Source organism: Canis lupus, chromosome 18 (genome assembly GCF_011100685.1).
Source record: "Canis lupus familiaris isolate Mischka breed German Shepherd chromosome 18, alternate assembly UU_Cfam_GSD_1.0, whole genome shotgun sequence".
Taxonomy (NCBI): domain Eukaryota; kingdom Metazoa; phylum Chordata; class Mammalia; order Carnivora; family Canidae; genus Canis; species Canis lupus.
In genome coordinates this window covers 31970996-31996704 of record NC_049239.1, presented here as the reverse complement: position 1 = coordinate 31996704, position 25709 = coordinate 31970996, and the positions used below count along the sequence as shown (strand labels likewise).

The window sequence follows — 25709 nt, the reverse complement described above, 5'->3', positions numbered from 1 at the left end:
CAAGAGAAAGTTGTAGGAGGCATCATATGAGGAAAACCCCACTAATTAGCCTGGCATCCCAAGGGAGAGAATAAGGAAGCCCTGTCAAAGCTTTTCATTAATTTTTTACTTTTTGGTATTGGCTGAAAAGAATAAAAGAAGAAAAAAGTTCATGGTTTTATATTGATTTATATTGGTTTTTATATCAGTAGCCATATGGATGTGACTTCTTTGTCAAAACACAGTACCAAATATACCAAGAAGGCCGAAGGAGGAAAAAGTGTTGCACAAAGTGAGTTTATAGCAGAGCCCTGTGGAAGAAACAGCACCAGCAGCATTAACCTATTCTTTTTCTGGGGGAACATCTGTAAACTATAATTAAGCAATTTTCATTGTTTCTCTATTTCTTTTGTCATCACTAAATCACTACATTTAGGGAACAGATTGACAAATTAGGAAACACAGAAAACCACCAGTTCAGTGCTGGAAGGAGATTTCCGCCCCCTGAGAATCATGATACATTTTGAGCTTATTAAGCTATTTTGTTTTAGATGTATTAGCGTAAATCTTCAGCTGCGTTTGTTACAATTCATATTCTACACATGAATGTTTGGTCCATAGATGATCATTTGTTTTGTGTCTCCTGTAGTTCAGGTGTAATTGGATAAAGGAGAGAAAATGTGTTTAAGTATTTACAACATTTTGAATTATAACCATTAACTTTATTTTTGGCAGTGTTTTTAATGCATAGTATTTTGTTGCAATAAATTTCCAGTGTGTTTTCTCAGTGAAATAAAATATCATAGCTTTTTAGTTTGGTTGGTGTACAAATAAAGAATAATTTTCTTTGTATGTTTTCAACATGTATATATTATATATATACATTGTGTGTGCATATGAATGAGAGAGGTGAATTTTCTTAGGCAAATGGAATCTTGAACTTTTACAAAATAGGAGCAGAAAACTGCTAGTGGCCAAATAAACTTTTAAGATGGTCACAGTCAGCCTGTAAGTAGCTGATGGAAACAATACTAAATGAATGCGCAGGTGTTTTGGATGTGTTTGTCTTTCACTTGAGACATTATATTTTTTACTAATCACTGTTCAACGTATTGTTATACTTGAAGAGAAAGAATAAATTCCTTAACTTGAAACCAAGGTGGTTGTAAGACTGTGTTCTTTGATTCAGTTGAGCGGGTCTGTATTCAAATGTGAGTGGCTTTCAAATCTGGAATCTTTCAGCTGTGGAACAATAATATTTTCTTTGAAATGGTCAGCTAAACCCAAAAGGATTCAAACAGGAAACTTTATTGCAATCCAACTCATCTTTGTATGAAAATCAAACCACAGTCTGTCTAGTCTGAGGTTGTTACTATCTCCCCACCCCCTCACTTGAATTCCTCCAAATCAGATAGATTAAAGTGGTGCCAGGAAGCTCATTGTCCTCAAAGCACGGAGAAGAATCATACTATCTTCATGTGTTTCTGGGCTAAGCCTACCATAAGTCTACCTTTGCATTTGGTTTTGTGTGTATGGATTGCTGATTAGAAAAAAGGGATTTTGGATCGAGTGCCGCATTTCCCCTTTCTTCTCCATCAGTTATGCTTTTTGTGACTTGTAGCCAGTCATCTAATTTCTGGGTGTTAAGCTTAGCCCTCAGTTCAAGTATCCATGCAGTTCTTACAAATGTTGAGGTCGTTTCAGTTTCGACTGTGTTCCTGTGCTATATTTTAGGCATCGAGCTAAAATCTGGGAATAGAAAATGAATGAGACAGAGTCCTCTAGTCTGAGATGTCATTCTTACTTATTTCTGTGTGCTCCGTGTTTCAAATGCTCTAGATGTGTGAAGGCACACTAGCAGTCAAACAGACTGAATGCTTAGAGGTCAATTGGTAAAGTAATACTAACCACTCTTTGCATAGTGCTGATAAAATAATATCCAGAATATTGCCTTTGGTCTGGGGGACTCAGTTGTAGATTAGAATAAATACTCGCTATGAGTTTAAAAAAGAACAATCAGAATGATTGTTTTCAGACTGCTTTTTCTCCTTTTCTGACTTCAAGCTTTAAAAAAAAATTATGAGGGACATGCTGCAGTACCCTCAAAAAATGAGGGAGTGTGAAAGACCTGTAACAATTTAAATGTGTTCTTGCATTGCCCTAATGCTGTATGCCAATGAATGAGCCCTAGATTGTGACAGATTTGTGCAGAAGTTGCTGTTCTGCCTCATAAAGCTTGAAAACCCCTAAAAAGCATTTATTTGTAAAGGAGAGAGAAAAAATTACTTGCCCTGCCTTTCTCCAACCAGTGTGAATAAAAGAGGTGTCTAGGTCGATGCACCGCTGTGCAGGCAGCAGAGGAAGAGCCTGATCTCAGGGTGAAGGAAAATTTCTTAGGTTGCTGGGATTTAGTTTTATGAAGAGTTTAGTGGACTGCCCTTATATTTCTCATTTTGTTGCGGGCAGGGCCAGTGTAATGGAAAGGGTTCTGTTGGAGCGTAGGATTCAGAAGACCTGGTCTAGGCACGTATTAATTCTTTGTCACTGCAGGCCTGCCACTTGATCTCCCTGAATCTGTAAATCAGGGATAATTTTTCCTGTTCCGTGTGTCTCATATGGTTGGGATGTGAATCAGGTGACATATACGTGAAGGTACCGGTAGGTTTTAAAGATGTACTCCAGTGTCGTTTCATTTATAGGGATGATTTATGATTTAAAAGAGAAACATCGAGGTTAAATATTAAATCTTGAATCTACAATATAAAATAGGTAAAATATTTGTTTATAGTGTTAGCTGTCCACGTCCTGTTCCTTGATGGAGTCAGAAAACCAAGTCTGTATGGTATATATTGTGGAATGTGGGGTCTACTGTATCGTGTAAGACCACACAGTTGAGGGAACAATCCTACACTGGCCTCTGGTGGATAGACTACGTAGTATGTTTGCACAGAACCTTATGCAAAGGTATTTAGATACTTTGACAAAGATATCAGATACTACATTTTTTTTTTTTAATTGAAGTGTAATTGACACACAGTGTTACATTAGTTTCAGGTATACAACACTGTGATTCAACAACTGTGTACTTTGTAGTGTGCTCACCATGTGTGTAGCTACCATCTGTCACCATACAACCCTATTAAAATTCCATTGACTATAGTCTTGTGCTGTTACCTTTCATCCCTGTGACGTACTCCATTCCATAACAAGGAACCTGGACCTCCCTCTCTTTTTAATTCTCTATTATTACGTTCTACTCCAAGGAATCTCTACTTGGGCATCTTACCTTAAGTATCACCTGGGAGATGCTTATTAAAACGTGGATTCTTGGGGAATCAGTCCCCAGATTGTGGCTCAGCAATGCTAGTGTACAGACCAAGAGCCTTGACTCCTGGACCAACTTTTGGAAATATGCCCTCGATGAGATCAAGGAGAGATACGGGGAGATGTATGTATTCCACAAAATGCTTTTGTATATGTTGCATTTTTCCTAAGGATAAGGTCCACAGCTTTCATGAAATTGTCTACACCCCCCATCCATAGGGCAAGAACCATAGTTTTACTTTAGTCATAGTCTTGTTTAATGTCACCATTTTATATTATTTAAAGGGAACTTTGACAGTAAAAAAGAATGATGGGTTACAGGAATAATTTTACTGTAATCTTGCTGATACAGATGCTAGGTTATACTCGCTTACAGAATTTTAGGGTGACCCTTTGGTTCAGCATACATTCTGTCCCAAGTGCAAAGGATGATAGAGCATGTGTGTACAGGCTAGAGTTACTCTATCACAGGGAAATCTGGCTACTTGTGTCATTACCAGAAGAGGTGTGTTCTTTATGAGCATTTTGCCATTAGCAAGTGCATGGGCAAGAGCCTTGGGAGACAACATGGACATAGAGGCCTCTTGTTGCCTATACTTCTAGGAAATGTGCCTCTAATAATTTTAGTGTGTTTGGTACCTTTTTTTGCTGTGTATTTCATACATGAGGGTACTTTTAAAGACTTATTCAAGTGTAAAATTTTATGACTAGGTAACCTTGATGTAAAAGAGGGACATCAAAGTTGAATATTAAAAGAATCTGGGGTCTATAATATAAAAAATGTAAATGAAATGTGTATGTAGATGTGGTTTTTTTTTTTTTTCTTAGTATCTCTAGGAAAGACTTTTTAAGAAGAAAGGAGATACATATAGCTTATCTCCCTAGATTGGAGATTAGAAGACACTTGGTTAGATCAAATGCTTTTCACCTCTACAGATAAGTTTATTTTTTGTTCGTGGTGGGAAAGTTACAAAATAACAGAGGCATGAACACACACTCACACACAGACAGGAAAACCAGAAAATTTACTCTTTCTTTTTTTTGTTTTTTTAAAGATTTTATTTATTTATTCATGATAGTCACGGGGGGGGGGGGGGGGGGCAGAGACACAGGCAGAGAGAGAAGCAGGCTCCATGCACCAGAAGCCCGACGTGGGATTCGATCCCGAGTCTCCAGGATCGCGCCCTGGGCCAAAGGCAGGCGCCAAACCGCTGCACCACCCAAAGATCCCCCAAAATTTACTCTTTCTACAGCAGTAACATTTTTAGCTGCTCCTTGGTCCCTCAGAATAAAGATGACATTTCCCAGCGTCCTTGCAGCTGGGTAGAGCTGTTTGCCTAAGTTTGTGCCAATAAGAAGTGAGGGAATGGATACATGTAACTTCGGGGTGCTATCTTTAAGAAACATGCCCTAGACTCTTTGAATCCTTTTCCCCTGGCTGGAAATAGGCAGTTGTGGGAGCAATCCTTAGTAGATACAGAGATGAAAGCCATGTGCCAAAGATGGCAGAGCAGCCTGCCAGCCTGGATCCCTGGACCATCTCATGGAACAGAGCTTGCCCACTTGCCCTAAACTGTTACTTGAGAGAGAAATGAAATTCTTGTTTGAGCTGCTTTATTTTGGTGCCTCCCTGATACAGTATCTTAAACCATGCCTTCCTAATAACAGAAGGGAACAGAGGTACATGCTTTCCTCTCTCTCTCTCTCTCTTTTAAATCATCTTGCCTGGAGCAAGGGTGTGGTCATGTACCATCCTGGACCATGTTAGAGAAGGGGTGGTGCCCTAGGGATAAGAGAGCAGAAAAGAGGGAGTCTGGGTTCTGGCATGATTCTGTGAAACAGAATAACCGTATTATCATGGCTTATCTGCATCTGTATTAGCGCATGAGAGAGAAATAAACTTCCATCCCATTTAAGCCATGGTTATGTGAGGTGTCTGTTTCATACAGGTAAGGCTATATCCAATTAACTAATTAATAAAACTGTAATCCTGTGTGTTAGAGATAAACCATGGGTGTACACCTCCTTGCTGAATTGTTCTGTTTTAGTTTGTGTATAGATACAAATACAGACTTAGAGACAACGAGGATTTGAATCTGAGCTCTGCTGCTTCCTAACGAGGTGGTCTTAGGAAAGTTTTTAAAATCTCTGAGTTTCAGGGGATCCTTGGGTGGCTCAGGGGTTTAGCTCCTGCCTTCAGCCCAGGGTGTGATCCTGGAGACCCGGGATCAAATCCCACATTGGGATCCCTGCACAGAGCCTGCTTCTCCCTCTGCCTGTGTCTTTGCCTCTCTCTCTCTGTGTCTCTCATGAATAAATAAATGAAATCTTAAAAAAAAAAAAAAATCTCTGAGTTTCAGTGTTATCATCCGTAAAATGGATATAATAACCTCTAACTCACAGATGTATTATGAGGTTTAAATAATTATATATGCAAAAACCACACATACATATTTATATTTATTTATTTATATTAATAGTAGCTAAATTATAGTACAGGGTCAACTGGATATTTTCATCCACTTATATATTCTGCAAATTTATTATAAACATTTTATAAAAGTGATATCATACTATACATACTTTTTGTAACTTGCTTTTTCACATAATATATGATGAACTTCCCAATTAATAAATATGATTATTTAACAGAATTATTAAAGACTGCATAGTATTCAATTATGTGGATATGCCATAATTTATTTAACCATTCTCTTTTTTGTTGGACATTCAGTTATTTCCAATTTTTGGCTATTACAAGTGATGCTATATTGCACATCCTCATTCATTCAGTAAATGTCTATTGAACACCTACTGTGTGCCAAGTACTGCTCACATAAGTGGCCAAAAGAGACAAAGGTCATTACCTTCAGGCACTTTGCATCCTAGAAGGGAGAGAAAGCCACAGACGGTAAACATAAGAAATAAAAATGTTTGTGTTAGAAGATAGTAACTGCTCTGGGAAAGAAGAAAAAAAATATACAGAGCAGGATTTGGGGGATCATGAGTGCTGGCGGGGGGTTATATGGTTGCATTATTATGTAGAGTGATCTGATTAGGCCTCCTTTGAATGAAGATTAGTAGGAGCTGGTGGAGTAAAGCCTGTGGATTCTCGAAAGAAAAGGATTTGAGGCCAAGGGAACAACCCATGTGGAGGCCTGGTGACAGCAGCGCCCAGCATGGTCGAGGAGCAGGGAGGAGGTCATTGTGACCAGAGTGGCACGGGCAAGGGTGAGGGGGGAGCTGAGGTCAGAGGGTGTGCAGGTGTGGGGCAGACAAGTCATGCCTATGGGTAGCCTTGTATGTCCTAGCAATGCCTTTGGCCTTATTTATATATTTATTTTTCCAATAGCTACATCTTTGTACTCTTCTTATTTATGGCCTTTGGATAAATTTTTACACGTGAAATTCAAAGAGATGCAAAATCTAAGGCCTTGATTAAGTAAAAATTTTTCAAGGGAATAGATTAGACATTTTTAGCTTTGTAGTGAAATCTTTACCCACATAATTATTTCTTTTGCATAAATTCTTAGATGTGGAAATGCTGGCTGAAAGATACGCAAAATGTTGTGCCTTTGAGTAAGAGTTTTAAGCGAATAAATTCTATGTTTCTCACAGGCAGAGGCCGTGTCTTATGACTTTCTTAACTCCTCCTTGAGTCTTCCAGCTCAGCAAAGGTGAACTCACTGGTTGAAGGGTCGAGCATCACTGTACCTTCAGTCTTAAATGTTAACATGCCCTTTGGTGTGGAGAAGGGATATTTTCCCTTTCAGGAACTGGGAGTAAGTAATTTCCTGACAGAGAGGTCCCTCCTTTCCTTAAGCTTACACTTGAGTGGGAAGAGCTAGACAATGAACAATAAGAAAGGTAGTTTCAGGTAATTTCAGACAAATTTGAAGAAAACAGGACCACATAGTAGAGTGGCCTCCTGCTAAGGCTGTGACCATGTAAGGAGAGAAGACGATCAGAGAATTTTAGCTTCAGCGAGTATGTGCATTCTTCCCATTGTCTGGGTGTGGAGGGAAGCTGGCACTCTGTCCTTGTCTTTTGTTTTGGTTTCATCCTGTTGTGGCACTGAGTTGTGTTAGCAGTGGTGGTCCTTGGATCAAACTCAACATCAGAATCAAGGGGGTACAAAATGTGGAAGCCATTCACATGTCCATTCACTGGTGAATGGAAAAAACAAAATGGGCTGCATCCAGACAGTGGATAAAAAGGAGCGAAGTACTGCCACATGCTACAACACAGATGAGCCTCAAAGATGTTATGTGGAGTGAAGAAGTCAGGCACAAAGACTATTGTGAGATCACATTCATATGGAATGTCTAGAGAAAGCAAATCTGTAGCTATAAAAAGTAGATGAGTGGTCACCTGTAGTTGGACATAGGAATAGGGAGTGACTGCAGACGAGCACCAGAGATCTTTTTGGAGCGATGGAAATGACCTAAAGACTTAATTGTGGCGATGGTCACACAACTCTGTGTTTACTAAAAATCATTGAATTGTACATGTAAAATAAGTGAATTTTGTAAATGGTGCCTCAGTAACCAAGAGGTAGAGCTACTAATCACCGATATTTAGATTTTTTTTACCGTACGTTCTTCACTGGATGAGCATATGGCCTTGTGACTCTGAATTTGTCTCAAGAACGAGGAAAGCCTGTTTGAAATATTTCTTACTAAGAAAATAAACTGTGTACATAGACTAGAAAGTTTTAGGTAGGTAAGGATTGCGATACGAAGAGAAAGGAACTTCTTGGATGCAACAAGATCCTACCTTGTGTAGACTGTCAACAGCAGCAGTCACCCGGTTAAGGACTCTGGGAGCTAAGGGAAGTTGTGCTCAAATGCGCTGTATCTGCTGCTACTGTGGGCCCCCTCCCTTCTGTAGCCTTGGCTAAATCCATCGGGAAGGTGAGCTTATCTTACGGGGTGACATGTGTTGCCTCTTTGCACCAACATGTAATCCATTTCACAGGTTGCAAGCGTGCTGTATTATCTACTACCATCATCACAGAGATTGTTGAAAAAAAAAAAGTCACTTAAGGTGTGCCAAATTAAAAGAACAGTACAGATCGCAGTGGGAAGATAAGGTGAATATTCTGAGTTATCTAGAGGGAAGAAATATAACCACTTGGAGATAATATCTTCCTTTCTGTTTTAGAGACAAAAAAAAAAAAAAAGAACTCCCTTTGTGAGCTCTTTTTTCCTTTCTTAAATCCTTTGCTGAGGTTCCCTTTTGTTCTTGCCCGGATTACTACCTGTACTGCTAGCTCCAGTGTCTGATCTAGTCCGCCCCATTCTACCCATTTCATGTATTAGAGCACAGCTCTGATTGTGACTCCCAAGGGCCTAGGTAAACTACCGAGGTTTTGTCAGGCCTTCCAAATATCAGCCCTTCCAGGTGTCTCTGGGTGTGTGCTCCCATCTTCCTGGAATACTTTGGGACTCTTCCATAGGCCCCGTGCTCTCCCACCATGGGGGCTTTGCTCATGCAATTTTTCCTCTGTGGGATAACCTCAGCAGGGCTCGCCTGTCTGTTGAAATCGTCGCTGTCTTTCAAAGCCCGGCTCGGATGCTCCACGCCTATGTGATTCTCTCAAATGTATTGCGATTTCTAGCATTCTCTTACTTTGTACTCCCTCACGTTGCCTGCCATACTTGTGTTCTCTTTCGGTGGTCGGCATACCTGGCATAACTTCTTCGTTTGCAAACTCAGTAAGGGCAGAGACTGGGTCTTGCCCGACTTTGTCAGCTTGCATATAGTTGATGCCCAGAATATAACTTTTCAGATGGAATGGATTGCGTAACTCAACTGCCACTCAGATTTTCTTCCTGTAAATCAACTTTCAGCTCCTTTGCGCTCTCTTCACATTTTTCTCCCTGTAAGTACCTCAAACTGGATGTTTCAAAAATTTCAACTTACTGCTGTTGTGTCCCTCATCTTGGGCTTTGACACACGTTTTTCCAGGCCAGGGTTGTGCATTTGTGTCTTGGCAGCTTGAGAGCTATGACTGTGAATAATGAGTCAATTATCATCCAGCCTCGGGGAAAGCACAATTATTCCTGACTGGCCAGGCTGAGGTAATCCTCTCCTCCCTATGCCCTTTCAAATGAAGAACATAAAACAGTTGGAATTCAGAGCACTGCAAAGGGAATTTAGACAAAACATTTGTCTGCCGAATTTAGCTTCTTTGGATTTATTCTGATTTATGATTGATTGGTTTTTAAATTGCTTATTTAATCCTAACGACTATCGCTCCAGGGGAGGCCAGATACCAAGGAGCATGTGATCAGGAAGCAGTGGAGTGAAGTAGTTTGGCTGGACAAATCAAGAGCAAATATTATTGTCCAGAGAAACATTGCTCTAGGCTAGGAATATAATGTGAAAATCACCCCCTAACTTTCAAAATACCCAACCTTGTTATAAGCATGATTGCTTATCCCCTATTCTCTTTGCAGAGGGCTTTTTGCAACTACCCACTGTTGCACAGAATTTCCCCTCATGAATTTTTCTTTCCTTCTAGCAACATAGTCAATACCTCTTCGTGACTGGGAACATGCTCTTGATTTATATTGCCATTGACCATGGCGCAGAAGTACTGACACTCGAGGTTGCCGTCAGGATTTGGTCATGAATTCTGATGTTGGTCGTGTTGATCTGTGAAAACTCTCCTGCAAGTGTGGTGATGCTTCTCAGCATCATCATATGGGGTTTAGTCTAGTCTGGCTTTTGTATGAATACATTTGAAATTTTTTTTAAGGTTTTTTTTTTTTTTCTTCTTTTTTCTTTTTTTCAAAATTAGATTCTCTAAAAGTGATCACTTTCATCTGGAAGATATGCAATCAATATGTGATTAGTGTTTAATTTATCAAGGCATCTGTGGTTTCCACCTCTTCAAGGAGTGCAATCTTTTTCCTTGGCCTGAAATTAGACACAGTAGATATAGTTGGTGGCCTTGTAAGGGAGATCTGTTGGAAGCTTGTCTGTTTGGTATCAAAAGAAAATTGAAATTCCGTTGCTTCAGAATAATGAAACCTTTAAGAAAAAAAAAAAAGAGCCTTTGTTTCATCCGTATTGAAGTTTTGACTCAGAAATGCCCAAAGAAACTCTCTTTCAGGTCTCGATAACCTACTTGTGCTCTGAAATATTGCTGCTAGATTTCTAAAGTGTATTATGTCTGACACTTATTTCAAAGAAAGAAACATTGAGGATAAGATGAAAGGGGGAAAAGGACTCTCTGATGGAACACAGCAACAGAAGGAGATGAGACGGACACTTGGGTGGCACGTTTGGATTGCCACCAGGATAACTCTGGGAGGCAGCAGCTGGCCCTCTGATCAGGCTTCAGGCCACTTTGGATTCTGGGCTGCGCCAGCATCTGCCATTTTGACATTATCATATTGAAAAAAGAACTTTTTTTTCCCCTATCTTATTCTGCCAAGAGATTTATTATTTGCTGTTTTTTCAAAAAATGATAAAAGCCTTTATGAGAAGCACTTCTGGGTCTTTGGAGTGATAGAGTATATATTCTCCGGAAACTACTTTCAAGGTTCAGGAAAGAGGCTTAAACCGTAGGCCCATCAGAGAGAGAACAAGTTCTTTTCTGAGTCTTCTGGTATTTTTTTTTTTTTTTTTTTAAATGAAAGCTTTGTGTTTACGGAAGGAAGTTTTAAAAGGACGAGCAAGATATTTCGTTAGATCTGAGACCCCAACAGTAGCTCAACATCAGCATCAGAAGCTGGGACTTTGTCACCTATTGCTTTTTGGTTTAAAGGAGTTTCATCTGGTTCTCTGTCAAATAACCTGGGTGTTTTGTTGAAAATGGCAGAGGCGTACACTGAGTGAGTATGAGAATAAATAGAACTCTGTCCTTACAGAGCATCTGTTCTTCCCAGACTTCAGTGTGCTTTTCAGGTAGTGAAGTCAATAGACTATTACAATAGTTGCTGGGACGTAGTATTTTCTTAGTCAAGACTAGATTTAGGTTGTGCTAGCCTTAAAGGATAAGCAGGGAGAAGGGAAACTGTACCCCCTCCTGTTAGAACAGTGCACTGAGGAATGCAGGTAGCCACAGGAAGTCTTGCCTGTAACTCTGATGGAGTTTGAGGAACCATTTCATTCCCCAGGTAATTCCTCCTGTTTCCAAGCATTTCCACCGTATCTTGCTCCACCCTGCTACCATTGCATAGCTTTGCCTTAGGGACTGATTTAGGACCTCTCAGCAGCTGTAAAAGGGGAAGAAGTCTAGGAGGATAAGTCCTAGGACCATCTCTGTCTCACTTATCTGATCTTCTGTAGTGCTGGTTGGTTACTCGGGCAGTGTTCTTGGCAACCCTCCCAACTACCTCCTCCTGCCCCTCCCTACCCCTCCCTGCCAGCTGCCAAGGCTGGTGCTTCGCATCAGAGTTTCTACGCTCCCAGTGGAAGCTAGCTAGGAGTCATGGATGCTGGTGTAGAGGTCAGTAGGGACAGCAGGCCTGAGCTTGTGTTATTTATGAATACAACCCTTTTAAAGAGAAATTGATGCAGTCTGTATTTACATTTTCCCTCTCTGCCTTGTGGAGTTTTTTTTTTTTTTTCTTTTTGAAGATTTTATTTATTTATTTGACAGAGAGAGAGAATGAGAGCATGCAAACCAGCACAAGCAGGGGATGCTGCAGAGGGGGAGGTAGAAGTAGACTCCCTCTCTGAGCAGGGAGCCCCATGTGGGGCTTGATCCCCAGACTCCTGGATCAGGACCTGAGCTGAAGCAGATGCTTAACCGACTGAGCCACCCGGGTGCCCCCAGCTTCTTGAGTATTAATACCCTGTTATAGACTAGGTTAGTGTATCTCTGTGCTCCAGCAATGTTCCTGTGGTAATGTCCTATTGATAACCCTACAGGTCTTAATTCTGCCAATGACGGGGTAGAAGGAAGCAGACAAAGGACTCTGGACTTGCACCAGGCTGTGAACAAGAGTCTTACTGATTCTGATGCCGGGAAATTAATAGCTCAAGAGAAACAAGCATGGCCACTAGGCTGGTTAGGCTGTTTCGTAACCTGCCTACAAAGTTCACACATTAGATAGTCCTTGTGGCTCTGGAGCCCTTTGATGGTAGAGAACCATCAGGGGATGGACAGGGTTCCCCAGTCTGCTTATAGCTTGATTTCTGCCACTTAGCCTCTTTTGAGTCTCTTTATCGCTTTTCTATCAATTACTGTTTAGATTCCTGTATTTCCTATTGTCATTCGCAGCAAGCCAGTTCTGGTTTTGGAATGTACTGTGCACCCTTGGTTTTTCCTGTGCTATTGTAAACTTTTCTTCTTTGTCTCTTTTCTGGGATTTTTTTTTTTTTTTTTCTGCTTCATTCTTCTGTTCTCCAAGGACTCTTTGCCTTCATTTGCTGTATTACTCTAGGTGACATAGCACTGTGGTTGGGAGTGTGGATTCTGAGTCAAAGGCCTGGGTTCAAATCCCCACTGTGCTATTTACCAGCTGTGTAACTTTGAACAAATTACTCTCTCTCTCTGTAGGCCTTGGTTTCCTCATCTGTAAAATGGGGATACCAATGGTCCCTACCTTTAGGGTTGTGGGGGCCTTAAATGAGATTTATGAGATGCTCATAAAAGAGTATCTGACACTCAATAAATGTTAACCCTAATTATTAATTCTAATATACAAAACGATTTTATGGCTTAAGCCATTATCCCAATATAATTTTTACCAGATATTTACCTATAGCTGTGATCTCTCTCCCACGTTTTAACCTACATTTGCAGCTCCTTCTGGGACATTTCCCTCACAATTTCTACCAGCAACCCAAATGAAACTGATCAGACCTTCATTCATTATCTCTCATCCGAATTTATCTCCCGTATTTCTGTTAATGGCATCATATTATAATTTTCTCAATCTCTTAATTTAAAATTAATCTTAGACTTCCCTTAGCCTAAGAAAATAATAATGCATGTGTATAGATTTAGTACAAAGGTATTAGTTGTTTATAGTTTTAAATAGTCAAGAGTAGTTAAACATTGCTTTTTAGTAGTATATGAATGCACAGATAAGATATGAGAAAGTCATTGAAAAAATTGTTACAACTTTTCTGTTTTTAGGATTATGAGTGATCTAATTTTAATTTTTTTCTCTTACAAATTTTCCAAAATCACTCATACTTTGCTTCCATATAAGGAAAACCTCCCCTCAAATTTAGAAAAAAATGAGATAGATAATGTTTAAGTTTTGAAATAAATACTGTACTTTATTGACTTTTTAATAATGGGTGAGAACAGTGCTGTGTATGTAGTAAGCACTTAATAAGTATTATTGAAAAGTAAGTGAAATAATGTTATCTTTCTGTGCATTTTTAGTAATAATTTTGTAGAGTTTAGAGTGCTTAGTATCTCAAGCATTCAGCTTGTAGATTCTGAAAAGCATTTTGTTGTTCTTTGGAAGAAAGACTCTCAGGAAACACAAAATAAACTAGACTGGGTGTGGTATATATTTTCTAATATGTAGCTTATCATTTCAGAGAAAAATGTGACCAAAAGAGGAGCATGTGGAACCGAGTCTTCAGAAAATATATGTCCTTCAGTAAAATTGGCTTGTGAAAATGAACCAAATGTTCATCATCCTAGAAATAAAGCCATATTTCTTCGGGTTTCATCACAATGTTCAGAAGAGGAACAGGTAATACCATAGGACACTTAGAGAAACAGGAAAAAGCATTCTTTATGAATTAAAAAAAGAAACTGTAGACCATAGGAAACATTGGACAGTTATTGGATCAGTGACTCAGACTCCTGATTCTAGAAGAAGTGCCATTGGGATACTCTATTAAAAATCATCATTACATTTCTTTTTCATTTTTTAAAGATTCACTTATTTATTGAGAGAAAGTGTGTGTGAATGTGAGAGTTGGGGGAGGGGCAAAGGTAGAGAATCTCAAGCAGCCTCCCCACTGAGCACAGATCCTGACGACATGGAGCCCAGTCCTACAACCCATGAGATCATGACCTGAGCTGAAACCAACAGTTGAGCACTTTCAGGCCACTCAGGTGCCCTAAAAATCATCATTACACTTTATGATTTCAGCAGCTAATGTTTATGATGGTAACTTGGTTGTCCCCAAGTTTTTAAGTTTGCTTAAGGAACTACCATCTAAAAGTTCTTGCAATTATTTACATATTTTAGCTTGTCCTCTATTTGGGACAAAAGAGTTCCTTTTTATAGTTTTCTGTGTAAAATGGGAGTTTCTTTTATCTGCTCTAGATTCATCTCTTAAAGTAAAAACTATTTTCTTATTTTTTCCAAGATTTAGTCAATAAATATTGGATGCTTTCTTCCTAATCTTTAAGACTTAATAGACGATATTCTTATTCTCCTTAGCTATGGTTTTTAACTCTTAAGGACTCCTAGTAAAAGCTGTTCTCCTTTTTTACATTTGTGTTTCTACTTTCTAGCTCATCATGTTTTCTTTGTGCTATCGTGAACAAAATTGTATATGAGATTGTGGTTTCAAATGAGGGAACAAAAAAAGTCTCTGTGTTAGAAGAGTGTTTATATACAGCAGAGGCCTACAGATTCTTTAATTCTAGAACTTGCTTCCAATGAGATGATTATGGGACCAGAACTTTTTTCTTTTTCCCCCCTAGAAGATTCACTTTCTACTGGTAATCACTGGCAATTGGAATTATATTTTCTATTGAGTGTTTAACCAACATGTGGAGAGGCAAAGAATTGTTCAATGATATTGTTTCCTAATAACCTGAAAATGTTGTATTAGCATTCTCTGGTTTGTCCTTGAGAGGTTCATTGGGATGGGATGGGAGGTGGGGTAATGAGGTGGGGAGTGTTCCTATTTTACACATGAGAAAACTGAGGTTAAGTAATTTACTCTAGGTTACACTGTGGATGAGTCTAGAGGCACAAGTAAAAGTCAGACCTCCTGAAAACTATTCCCTGACCACTACTATGGCTTAGTGGATCTGGTCCATCATGCATAGCTAATTAACAAAAACCGGAAAGGGGAGTTTTATTGCCTGAAGGGCTACAAGATCAGCTCCTTTATTTTTGGTTGTTTCATTTTCTCATCAAGATGTCCTCACTGTTTTTTTCAGATAGTGATAGATGAAGGCCAAAAAGTTGGCAGTTCCTTTCAAGGTGATCTGAATCGGGCGGGAAAGGTGAAGGTAAGGCATGATTCAATTTTCTTCCATGGCAAAAAATACAAAAAAGTAAAAACAGCACAAAAATCCCAAAGGACTCATTTGCTGTGTCTCATACAAAATTGGAGAATTCAGTAGATTTTGTCCCTATATATATATATATATATATATATATATATATATATATATACATATATATATATATGTTTTTTTTTTTTAAATTGATGTTTAAATATCTTAAACTATGCTTGGCTGGCTGGGTTCCAGATCCTTATTCCTCAAAGCTTAGCAAATGGAATGGGTGCTTCAACAGAGAAACATGACTCTAGTCACCCTGAACATACACCATTAAGAGAAATGACAGCATAACAGTTTTAGTACTGAAACCATCGTGGAGAAGATAGATTTTTGCTGTCACTTGGATGCCAGGAAAGAACTGCAGCTATGTACTTACAAACCATGGAAGCTACCATTTTTAATTCCTACGTAAGAGCCGTGGTCTGGGATGTAGAGCTAGGGGACGGAAGACCCAGGCTATGTTTTGAATTCCACTTATGAGATGTAAATTTGTAATTTTACGGTATTTTGTTATGAACATGTTTTAGGCCATGAGCGTAAGAGGCTCCACTAAGTCTCCTTTGCACCAGTGGTGAAATCATTTTCTTATTTACACTCCTTGATATTCACCTGAGATGAATTAGTTCGTGTCTGAAATGTTACCATTTTGTTAATCTGAAATGCCTCATTGTCAGCTTCCTGTGGAGAGCGGTATTCCACGCAGAATAGTCTTTCATTGAAATGCTGCTATTGTGTCTGTAAAGGTCATTTGCTCTGCTTTTTACCTTTGAAGTAATTTTCGGTTTTATTTGCTCGGAAAGAGAGAACACTTGATTTTTGGCCCTGCTCACCTCTCTTGTGATTTACCTGGGGCCAGATGATTTTGTTTCGAATGAACCTTTCTCTTCTGCTTTCTTTAGTTCCTTCTCTCTGACTCTTTAGAGTGAAAAGCCCATTATGGTAACAGCCAGACCCACCACCACCATTTGCTTGAGAAGCAAAAGCCATAAAACAAAAACAAAAAACAGATTGTTTTGGCCTGTCTTGGTGGTGGTTTATGTCTTGGGAGAGAATCTGGGAACAAAGTCCCTTTTCAAAAACCCCTGAGACGGTTCTTTCCCTTTCAGTATAGAGATCTTACTATGGTGCCCATGAAATCTAGGCCAACTTCCAATTTACTGCTTCTTTCAGATGTCTCTGGGAAAGCACAGTGAATGCAAAGACCTTTAGCTGGGACTCAAAAGTTACTAAGAAAAGTGGATTCAGTTGCTTGCTTTGAATGCTGTGGAAGTGGATTCATTGATTCTTAATTGTATTTTTTCATTAGGTCTAATATGTATAAAATGATGTTAATCCTTTCTCCTAGGTAGACAATTTCCTAGATTTAGAAGATTTGGATGTGGATGAAGAGATTCAACCCCAAATGAGCAAGGGTATGCTGTTTCCTCTTTATACTGCTTGACCTCTTTCTAGAAACTACAAATAAGACTTAAGACAGCTTCTTCTTCTTCTTCTTTTTTTTTCTTTTTTTCTTTTTGGTAAGCCCTACTTGGACCTTCCTTGACTTAGGGAAGGCTTACAGTCCTGCAATTTCTTTTTCAGTAACAAAGATTTCAGCTGAAAGGTCAAAGCCTGTTGAAGGTTGTGAAGTCTTTGGTCTAAAATGAAATAAAGGTGCCCCCTCCTTACCATTGCCCCCCCCGCCCCCACCCCGTGTTTGAATTTTGGATAATTTTCTCAAGTAGAGTCATTTGAGTCAAACTCTTGTTTTTTTTTTTTTTTAGAAGCACCATGTAAATTGAATTATTTTTGAGTGATATATCAGTTGATCATAAAAATAGCAGAATTCATCATAAAATAAAAATCTTTACTTCTATAAATATTTATTAAATATATAAGCCAAACACTAAAGACTAAATACATATTGTAAATGTTTCTTCAGAGCATGTTCACAGTTGGGCTGGACTGGGAGAGGTTTAATGCTAGTCTCATCTGATGTTTATGCGATGAGGCCTTTTTTCCTTTCCTGCTTAACGTTACTGTGTAAACATAGGTATCCTTTGTCGCTCAAAAGACCTTTGAAATATATCCAAAATTAGAATTGTTTGTTTTGAAGATTCTCATTCCTAATTTAATATGCAAGAATATCTCAAAGTTAATGTTGAATGTTTGGAAAGGGGCTGTTTCCCCCCAGGGGTTGCTGGTATTGAATTGTTGTTTACAATCTTTTAGGTAGTCATAAACATGGATGATGGTGATTATTGTTGGGGAAAGTTATTTTATTTATTATAATCACACACAAGTTACAGTGCTGGGTGTTGTCAGTTTGGGAGTGGCAACACTATAAACTGGTTGTATGAAAGACCCTGCTGTGGCTTCTCTGGTTGCCCAAATTTGAGAGGCTTTGTTAATTAGAAGCAGTTAACATTTTTATTCGTCTTCCAAACATCACACTACTACTCCATTGAAGGGATTGTGTCTCATGCACTCTATTAACCAGTAGACTTTGCAGATTTTTTCCTTACTTACTTGGTTCAAATGAGATCAGAGATCTAAAGGAATCACATGCTCCAGGGAGAGGTTCTCTTAACTTTAAAACCCCAGGCAGCTCTGAATTTCTCTATGTGAGCAGCTTAGAGGGTCCAATTGGATCAGAAGGGATAGCTAAGGACTTATCAGGAAGCCAGGTTTGTAGAGCAAGCACAGTATTTTAGGGGAAGAGATGTCAAAAATGCAGATTCCTGGGTCCTGTTTTTTTACAAGAGAGAGTCTAATTCAGAAAGTCTTTGGTGACAGCTAGTGATCTGCGTTTTTTTACCACTACCCCAGGGGATTCTGATAGAGTTGTCTTTGGAAGACACTTGGAGACAAGTGATTCTGGTCTGTATGTAGTACATTTGCAATATAAATTTAATTTTATAGGAAGGCACAAAAGTGTATGGGTTGGGCATTTTTTTCATGGCTTACATTTCTTGCTTCCTGCCATTAGCAAGAAAGTCTGTATACTGGCATAAACTTACTAGGCAACAGATTTAATTATGATTATATTCAGTCTTTCAAATTAGCCTTTTTACTTTTTCCATTATTTTCACATTGTTTTTTTATTTGTATTTTATTTTTTTTAAGATTGTATTTATTTATTCATGAGAGACAGAGAGAGAGAGAGAGAGAGAGAGAGAGGCAGAGACACAGGTAGAGGGAGAAGCAGGCTTCATGCAGGGAGCCCGACGTGGGACTCGATCTCTGAACTCCAGGATCACGCCCTGGGCTGAAGGCAGGCGCTAAACCGCTGAGCCACTCAGGGATCCCCTCACATTGTCTTTTTAAACATTTTTTCAAGTTGTGTGTGTGTGTTCTTACCAAATCTGTTTCTTTAGTTAAAAAAAATAGCATAAAAACATCTCACTACTATGATTTTTCCAGAAATTGGGCAACAAATAGTGTTGCATTTGTGTATAAGAGGTTGCTAAGGCTGAACCAGGTCTTGGTAGACTTGAATGAGCTAGTCAAGCCCATCGCATGTGTAAAATAATGTGGACAGGCTGGGCTGAACAGCAACCCAGGCTTCAATGATCTATTCCAATTACTGAAGAGTACCACCAGGGCTTCACAATTTTTATAATGCAAGATCTGGGTCATTTGTAAGGAAAAAAAAAATTAAACAGTTGTGCCAAGGTGAATTTTAGTTTGGGCCTAATTTGTATTACACTTCAGGAATGTGAGCAGACGGCAGATATTTATATCAGATGGGGAATGTGACATTTTAAATAGGCAAGTTGCTTGTATAATTTTGGCAGCTGAGAGGTTTACTGATTAGATCCCATTGTTACTGTTTAAGCAACAGATTTGCCCAGGGCAACAGGGAAGAGAGTCGCGTATTTGTTTTCTATCACTGATTTTATTTGTTCACCTTATTTGCTTTCATAAATATTCTTCAAGATTCAGAAGCATGATTCTTTCCCAAGATTCGCCTTATCATTTTGGCAGCCCCGGCAGAGACAGTTTTTCAGAGCAGCCAATCCAGGGCAGCTGAATCGAGCAGTTGTCTGAGGGCAACATTTGCCACAAACCTTGGTACCCTGTGGTTATTGGACATCAAGTTAACCACTTTTTCCTCCTTTGAATTGGAGGTAAGGTAGTTAACCTGGTGATTACTGTCCTGCCCCAGACTCCTTTCCAGAAAAAATGATTATTTGGAATAGGTATTAGTTATTATGCTGAGGCCTTAGAGCAGGAAGGATCTCCTGGTCATCTTTATTCATTTTTTACCCCCTCAGCTGGCTGAGCCTGTGCTCTGGCTGAGTGCAGTTGACCGAAGAGTCTCCCAAGGTCTTATTCTCAGAATCATACTGCCTTATGCAGGGCTCTTGACTGGTGGCCAGTGTGGTTATGCTATGGCCGATTGTGTTGGGTGAGAACAGGCAACTGACCCCTGCTCAGAGATTGGCAACCCTATTGGATTTTCATTTTCAAGCTGTCCAGTGCTCCCAATTCTAACGAAGGCATCAGTCACCTTAAAAAAAAAAAAAAAAATTTCCTTATCTGCAATTTTAAGCAGCTTTTGTCCTGGGACTCTTATTCAACAGACATGGAACAGCTATGACTGGAGCCTGGAATCCAGTGAAGGATAAACAGATCCAGCTTCTGTCCTCATTGAATTCATTACCCAGACATTAACCAGAGAATCACAAATACAGGATTAGAAATTGTTCTAGATCTCATGAGAACATATAGCAAGGGAACTTAAATTTGTGGGATCAGAGAAATTTCTTTGAGAACCTGAGATCTGAAGGATGAGTGGCGGTAACTAAATGAGAGGGGTGGGGTCGAGGTGAGGGGAGGGTAGAAGAACATAGGAACAGCATAGAGAATGACACATGTGAAGGTCCTGAGCTCAGAAAGATCTATTTCAGCCAACTTCTAGTTTAGGCATTTTGTTTATTTTATACTTAGTACTGTCGAAATTCATTCTTTCGGGGATACCTAGGTGGCTCAGTTGGCTAAGAATCCAACTCTTGATTTCAGCTCAGGTCTTGATCTCAGGGTTGTGAGCTCAGGCCCCGCGTTGGGCTCCATGCTGGGTGTGGAATCTACAAATCAATCAATCAATCAATCAATCAATCAATCATTCTTTCATGGCCCAGAAGATCACTAAAAACATTGAGAAAGAAAAATCCTTGCTTCAGAATGTTCCTTTATCCCTCTTCCTCCAATTTTTATGTGTGCTATCTATGAAAGCCCAGCTCGAAAGCCATGTCAGCCACAAGGACAAACTTGTTGCCCGATCCTCGGGATTATACAAGGACACTTCTACTCCATTCCTGAGAAGGGAACAGAATTGGGAATATACTTCTGCCCTTCCAAATCCTTTGTTTCTCCCCAAGGGAAATGTAAGGCTTTATCTACTTAGAGAGATTGGGAAAACAAACTATGTATATATATGGATCAACCTCTTTGTTCTTTTGGCTTCATGCTGTTTGGAAATGTATGTCTTCCCATCTATATCTGTACCATCTTTCTCATAGTAGACACACTTGAGATGGGGCCATACCTACCTTAACTTTAGAGATACAATGAAGTCGCCTAAAAAAGAAATTAGATAATTGAATCCTGCCTTCCCAGATTCTTTTTCCGTGGTCTGGTGTGTGTCCGTTTTAAAGCTTCTCAGGTGATTCTCCTGTGCAGTTGAGGCTAGGAACCATCTCTAGACAGACATCCAGAGGCATGACTCTCTGAGGCCTGACTATAACGGCCCTCGTGATGTGAAGCAGTTCTACTTACACCAGATGGATCCATGTCAGCTGTGTGCACTTTCTGTCAGGTGGGATCCCAAGGTCTAGACTTGTAGGAAAGGTTGATACGTAAAAAGCCCAATCGTGGCTGTAGGACAAGCTCTATTTTCAAATTCAGCTCTATTAGTTGGAAAGCTCATGTTTTATCCCCATCTTTCTGACTTCTGTTTATATTTCTCTTTCGTTTCTGTATTTAAAGATGGAGGGATACGATTTATTATCACTGTCAAATGCCATCCCCACCCAAAGAAGTAAGTCCTTCATGCCCCTCAGTTTTTCCTCTTTTCATGTTTCCATTTTTATTTATTCTGCGACTTTTTTCTCAAAGTAGGTGTTTGTTAATGTGTCTCTTGAAAGCAGCATATGGTTTGTATATATGCATCTATACACCTACATTCTAAATTTTGTCTTTTATTGGGGGTATTTAGTTCATTTACACTTATTGTAGTTGCTGATACATTTGGCTTTAAACCTAGTATCTTATAATTTTGTTTTCTACTTGTCTTGCCAGTTTTATGCCTCCCCTCACCTATTTTTTGCCTACTTTGGATTAATCAGCATTACTGTATTATTTCATCTCCCACTATTTCTGCTGGGTTGAGAATTCTAGATTTGTAATTATTTTCTTTCAGTATTTTACAGATGATATTTTATTCTTTTCTGGTGTTAATTGTAGAAAACTGTTGGAAACCGGATGTTAAACCGGTTGTTGTTCCTTCGAAGATAATATGTTTTCCCCTCATTTGGCTGCTTTTATAATTCTCTCTTTTGTTTTTCCATTAATTTCACTATGCCTTGGTATTGTTTTATTTGAATTTATTTTGTTTGGGGTTTGTAGGGATTCTTGTAAATATTGGGAAATTCTTAGCTCTTGTCTCTTCAAATATTACTCATGCCTTGACTTTTTCACTATGTCCCATATATCTATCTTTTATGTTCTTTTCTATCCTTTTAAAAATTTCCTTTCTTGCTTCAGTTAGAATATTTTCTACCATTGGGGCTCCTGGGTGCTCAGTCTGTTAACCATCTGCCTTTGGCTCAGGTCATGACCCTGGGGTCCTGGTATTGAGCCCCAGCTCGCTCCTCCCCCTACCTTTACATGTTCTTTCTCTTAAATAAATAAAATATTAAAAAAAATATTTTCTATCACGTATATTCTAATTTACTAATCCTTTGTTGAATTGTGTCTATCTTCTACAATCATCAATCTTTCAAATATTTTAGCTTTTTTTTTTTTTTTTTTGAGAGACAGAATGAGGGGCTGAAAGAGACAGAGGGAAAGAGAAAGAGAGAGAGAGAAAGAGAGAGAGAGAGAACGAGAGAGAGAGAATCCTAAGCAGACGCCCTGCTAAGCACAGAGCCTGAGGTGAGGCTTAATCTCATGATGCTGAGATCATGACCTGAGCCAAAATCAAGAGTCAGATGCCTAACTGAGTCACCCAGGTACCCCTCAGTTACTTTAGCTTTTAAGAGATCTGGAATATCTGTTTTGATAGGTTTCAGTTCTGTGCTGAAATTCTCCACTTTTTAATGTATTTTGGGGGAACACATAAGTAGTTATTTTAAAGTTCACATCTGGGACGCCTGGGTGGCTCAGCAGTTGAGCATCTGCCTTCAGCTCAGGGTGTGACCCTGGGGTCCTGGGATCAAGTCCCACGTCGAGCTCCCTGCAGGGAGCCTGCTTCTCCCTCTGCCTGTGTCTCTGCCTCTCTCTCTCTGTGTCTCTCATGAGTAAATAAATAAAATCTTAAAAAAAAAATTAAAGTCCATGCCTTATAATGCTAATACCTGGTGGGATCTCTTGTGGGTCCATTTATATATTATTCATTTTCCTTTTGATTTCATGTCTTTGTATACCTGATAATTTTTGTTTGAATGCTGAACATTGTATATAAAATATTATGTAGGGTCTGAGTGACATTATCTTTTTCTATCATTAGCTTTTCTTTAACATTTGCTAGCAGTTATTCTTAGTAATAACTTATATAGTAATAGCTTATATGATCACCGTCATCCAGTCTAGTTTAAGGCCTTGTGGGGGCTGATCTACTTCTAGTTCTTACTTACCCCTGTGGTGTAGCCCTTCAGGGTAGATCATAGCACTACCTTCTTTGGAGGCCCTGAACTCTAATATTTGTCTTCATGGCGCTGTGATTCTGTTGGTAATTCTGCTAAGCTTCTCAGCCTTTTAGCTTCTCTCATCTTTGCATTTCAGCTTCTCAGCTTCTCCTTGCAAATCAGTAAATGCCATCAGTTGTAAAGGATCTTAGACTGTTGGACTCAGGTCTCAGTACTTTCCGTGTCTCTGGGATTTTGTCTCCACAAGTCCTGGGCTGCCCTGGTGGTTCGCCAATGCCTTTAAATAGTTGATTTTTTTGGTAATCTATCCAGCTTTTCTAGTGCTATTGGTGGGGGGATTGGACTGATATTACCTAGACCAGCAGATCCCTGGGGATGTGGTCTAGGAAATCCTAGGGAAACCCTAAGGTCTGAAGGTCAAAAGTGTTGATATTTGCACTGATGTAGCAAAAGCAATGTAGGTGAAGATGCTGGTAGCTTAGTGCAAATCAAGGTAGTGTCACAAAACCGTACTTAGTAGTCATCGTAATCTTCATTGTCATGAATTTGTAATTAAAATGAATGCTAGGGGGATGCTGGTTGGCTCAGTCAGTTAAACATCTTGACTTTACTTCAGGTCAGGCTCTTAGGGTCCTGTGTCAGGCTCTGCTCAGCAAGGAGTCTTCTTCTCCCTCTCCCTCTTCCCCCCTGTCCAACTTGTGTACACTCTCTCTCACTCTCAAATGAAGTGCTTTTAAAAATAAAGTGAATACTATTTTCCATTGAAAATGTTCTTGATGGAGTGGTAAAAATTATTTTTATTAAATCTTTTTTCTTTAATTTTATTTATTCATTCATGAGAGACACAGAGATAGAGAGGCAGAGACACAGGCAGAGGGAGAAGCAGGCTCCCTGCAGGGAACCCGACATGGGACTCCATCCCGAGACTCCAGGATCAGGCCCTGGGCTGAAGGCAGGTGCTAAACTGCTGAGCCACCCAGATGTCCCCTATTTTTATTAAATCTTGATCCTTGAATACACTTTTAAAAAAATGTTTGTTTGCTGAAATCATAAGTATGCATAAAGCACTTCTGCTGCATTCTGAAATATAATGGTTATCTCACAGAAAAGCACTTGTGTGATTGAGTGCTAGACTGAACTAGTCCCTCTCCCCTCCATTATTTTCGTGGAACAACATTTTTACTTGAAAGAATGACAGACAAACTATAGTTCTCAAAAATGAGTGAAGGAAGCCTGTCTTCAAGAGAAATATACTGGCAGTGTTCATTGCCAATGACAAAATTGGCAATGGATCAAGTGAATCTTCATTTTTGGAAAACTTGTATCCAGTACTGTGAGCTTGACAGCTTCCCAATATTTAATGGCTTTTCTGATAAAATTGGTGATGTTAACTAATGTGATCTTTATGCCATATAATGAAATGTGTCAAAATTTGAGAGATCTACATAAAACAGTGAACCAGTATTTTCCAAATGACCAATTTATGATGTTACAAAATTACACATAGGAGAAACGTCCATTCAATGTGTAAGATAGATCAATGAATTTTAATGTAACAGTATGAAAAATTCACTGAAATGGTTTCAGATTGCACACTGAAACTATTTTTAAAAACTTTATCATTTGTCAAGGTCTGGTATAGCATCAAAGAAGAATATCCACAATTATATAAAAAGGCTATTAAAGTACTCCTCTCTTTTCCAGCTACATTTCTGTGTGAGACTAGATTTTCTTCATTTGCTTCATTTGAAACAGCATATTGCAAAATTGAAGGCAGAGGCAAATATAAAACCTAGCTTTTTTTTTTCCTTAAGGCAAACATTTACAACATTTCAAAAATGTAAAACAGTGCGTTCTTCTCCTATTCAAACTATTTTCTTTGTTTTTAGAAAAGAGATTTTTCATAAAAACATTTATTTTAATATATAATGGTATTATTGTTAGTGGTTCAATAAACAAATATTTGCAGAATTGTCAGTTTTAATTTCTAATATGGTGAATATTGATTGATATAACCCACATAAACAAAAGCTCTTTTGGGGTCTTCAAAATTTTCTAAAAAACAAGAACCAGTGAGATAGACTATCATAGCAGAAAACTGTGTGCTGAAGAGGCATTACTAGAGCAGTTCTTATCTGTATTCTTTTTGGTTTTGAGTGCCCAAAATTTCAGAAAATTTTGGCCATTTCTACATGGCAACAAAGGAACAGATTGGTTAATTTTTATAAATATGCCACGCAGGTTAAATACTGTTATCTAAATTATGAGACCTCAGGTAGATTGCTTACTTTTTAATGTTGTATTAGATGATAGCTTTTGACTTGTGA

General features: G+C 38.9%; 1 protein-coding gene across 10 annotated transcripts in view; it reads left to right on the top strand.

Moving 5' to 3' along the window:
• The window catches only part of IFTAP (intraflagellar transport associated protein), a 63956-nt gene that overhangs the window by 23326 nt on the left and 14921 nt on the right, over positions 1 to 25709 (top strand). For all 10 annotated transcript variants that reach the window (XM_038563006.1, XM_038563007.1, XM_038563005.1 and 7 more), the window contains 3 exons: positions 13819 to 13976; positions 15407 to 15478; positions 16878 to 16944. In XM_038563006.1, coding sequence (XP_038418934.1) covers positions 13819 to 13976; positions 15407 to 15478; positions 16878 to 16944 — 297 coding nt within the window. The remainder of the gene's footprint in view (positions 1 to 13818; positions 13977 to 15406; positions 15479 to 16877; positions 16945 to 25709) is intronic.